This window comes from Cyprinodon variegatus, unplaced genomic scaffold, assembly GCF_000732505.1.
Source record: "Cyprinodon variegatus isolate N-32 unplaced genomic scaffold, C_variegatus-1.0 Scaffold554, whole genome shotgun sequence".
In the NCBI taxonomy this organism is placed as follows: Eukaryota; Metazoa; Chordata; class Actinopteri; order Cyprinodontiformes; family Cyprinodontidae; genus Cyprinodon; species Cyprinodon variegatus.
The window spans coordinates 413694-416122 of record NW_015151007.1 but is presented as its reverse complement, the minus strand read 5'-3'; the positions used below and the strand labels follow the sequence as shown (position 1 = coordinate 416122).

The 2429-nt window shown below is 37.6% G+C and overlaps 1 protein-coding gene across 1 annotated transcript in view; it reads right to left on the bottom strand.

The window, feature by feature from the left end:
* Window positions 1-2429, bottom strand: part of LOC107095530 (collagen alpha-4(VI) chain-like) — a 69848-nt gene that overhangs the window by 28655 nt on the left and 38764 nt on the right. The window contains exons 20-24 of the mRNA XM_015391663.1: window positions 2225-2290; window positions 1751-1804; window positions 1477-1512; window positions 1344-1406; window positions 1139-1201 (exon numbers count right to left, since the gene is read on the bottom strand). Coding sequence (XP_015247149.1) covers window positions 1139-1201; window positions 1344-1406; window positions 1477-1512; window positions 1751-1804; window positions 2225-2290 — 282 coding nt within the window. The remainder of the gene's footprint in view (window positions 1-1138; window positions 1202-1343; window positions 1407-1476; window positions 1513-1750; window positions 1805-2224; window positions 2291-2429) is intronic.

The window sequence follows — 2429 nt, the reverse complement described above, 5'->3', positions numbered from 1 at the left end:
CATTACGCGGCGTTTTCACTGCTCCTGCTGTGGCGGTCTGAACGTAGCATCATCAGTGAATCTATAGAGTGAATTTTGTTCCATTATTACATATTACATTATAAGAAAAACTTTTATAAATGGAAATTTAAATAAAAACCATTTGGTGAATAAAAATGTAAATATAGGCCACTAAGGAATAAATCTTTACAAATATTTTACTCAAAAAAACATTTTGAGAGTAATTTTCCTTTTTTTTATAAGATTTTATTTGAATTTATTTATCTATGTCTGAATTTTTACAAAAGATATAAGATATTTCTACGCTTTTAATTGTGTTTTATATTTTAATCATGTCTAAGTGGACATTTGGCAAAATTTTATTTTAAATTTTATTTTATTCTAAAATATATTTTAATTGAAACATTTATCTTATTCTATTTTTATGTGTTTATGTATTTTAGCCTTAGCTTTTATCTTATTTTCCTTAACTGTGATTCCTGTACAGCACTTTGGTCAACCCCGGTTGTTTTAAACGTGCTTTATAAATAAAGTTTGAGTTATATATATATATATATATATATTTTTTTTTTATATGTTTTCCAGATTGAATTTTAAATCACATTGACTTCACTCCAGGCTGGATACAAACCCTTGTGATTTGAGTGGAAATTGAAATAAAACAATCAATCAATAAAACGTCCAGCAGACTAATAAGCGGCCATCAGAGCTGAAGAAGATATGATCAGGAAAACACTGCATTTCCTAAAAGTTCCTAAAGAAAATCTAAAATCTTTGACTATAAAATAGTTGAAAGCATAAAATTGGAACAAATAAAACATGTAAAAATATTTTTGAAATTTAAATATAACAAAAAAATTTAAAAGAAAAAGAGGATATACTTATCAAAACCTTTGATTAACATGTTTTTCACAGTTTCATTTCTGGATTGTGTTTTTTTTAATAAAACAATTAATGGAGCAAACTTAACTCCATACAATTATAATTTTTTTGTTTTCTAATAAGAAAAGATCATATAAAATTAAAAGGCTTTTGTTTTAGGACCCAAACTAAAACAAAAAAACAGGTTGATAGTTTTTATAAAGAACATATTATAAGTGATGGTTCTTTAAAAGTGAGAGAAATGCTTCCTGCTGACCTGCGGTCCATGGAGACCTGGGACTCCTCCTGGTCCTGGAGGACCCCGGACCCCTCTGGGACCCTGCAGAGACAGAAGCATCCCAGATAATAAGTCCAAACAATCGGTGTCAGCAGAACCTTGGTGTTCTAAAGGTTCTAAAACTGGACCTGCAGGACTTTCTGCTAAACACCTGACCTGGAGCTGCTGGAGACCAGGTTCTTACCTGAGCACCGGAAACCCCTTGGATACCTTCTGATCCTTTAGAGCCTTTCGGTCCGGTGGCGCCCTGCGGAGGCAGAAACGGTTAAGCGGTTTCCTGTTGGGCGAAGCGTGTTGGTCAGTGTTGGTTCTCCTACCTTTGATCCTGGATTTCCTGGTCTTCCAGGTAGACCCTGAACAGCAGAGGTTAAAAGAAGAACGGATGAATTTATGCTGTAAACATCAGGAACCATCTGACAGCTTCAGATGCTTTCTATCCAATAACACCACAGAACAGCTGAGCTGCTCAAACGGCAAACTTTCAAAGACTAAAAGTTTCTCATATTTAAAAAAAAGAAAGTGGAACCACGGAGTAAAAAACGTGTTTTAGCCGTTTTCCAGCTGCAGGCCAGATGATGACGGAGGCCTCACCATGTTTCCATCGGATCCCGTCTCTCCCCTCACTCCGTCCAGTCCTGGGGTCCCCTGTTGGCTCAGAGACACAAACATCAGACTTTGGGGACGTTGGACCCAGAACCGTCACAGTTCTGGTCACAAAAAGCTGAAGTTCAATTAAAACTGTGAGGAAACCAGTTTCTGCTCCACCTTCAGGTTTTATTCTGGATTTTTTAGACACTCGGTTTAAATCTCGTCTCTCATTATGAATCTGTTAAACAGCAGTTTTCTGGGTTCTGACTTGGTCAACATGTTTCTTTAGAGTCATTTGCATCATTTCATTTTCTTTCTGTACTTTCAAACATGTTTTTATTATTTTAAACTGTGGATGGATCCTTAGAGAGAAGCTTTATGTAACACCCACCCTCCCTACTCTTCTACTCGTCTCGTTCGTTTCTCTTTGTTCTAAACTCCATGATCACCACAGAGGAGCAGATTAGAGTCTTTTACCTGCAGACCTGGGTATCCAGCTTCTCCTTTGGCTCCAGGGGACGTGTTTGAGATGCCAGGTTCTCCCTGCAGAGAAAAGAGAGGGACAGGTTAGACTTGGCGAGGGACACGTTAGACTCGGCGAGGGACAGGTTAGACTCGGCGAGGGACAGGTTGAACTCGGCGAGGGACAGGTTAGACTCGGCGAGGGACAGGTTGAACTCGG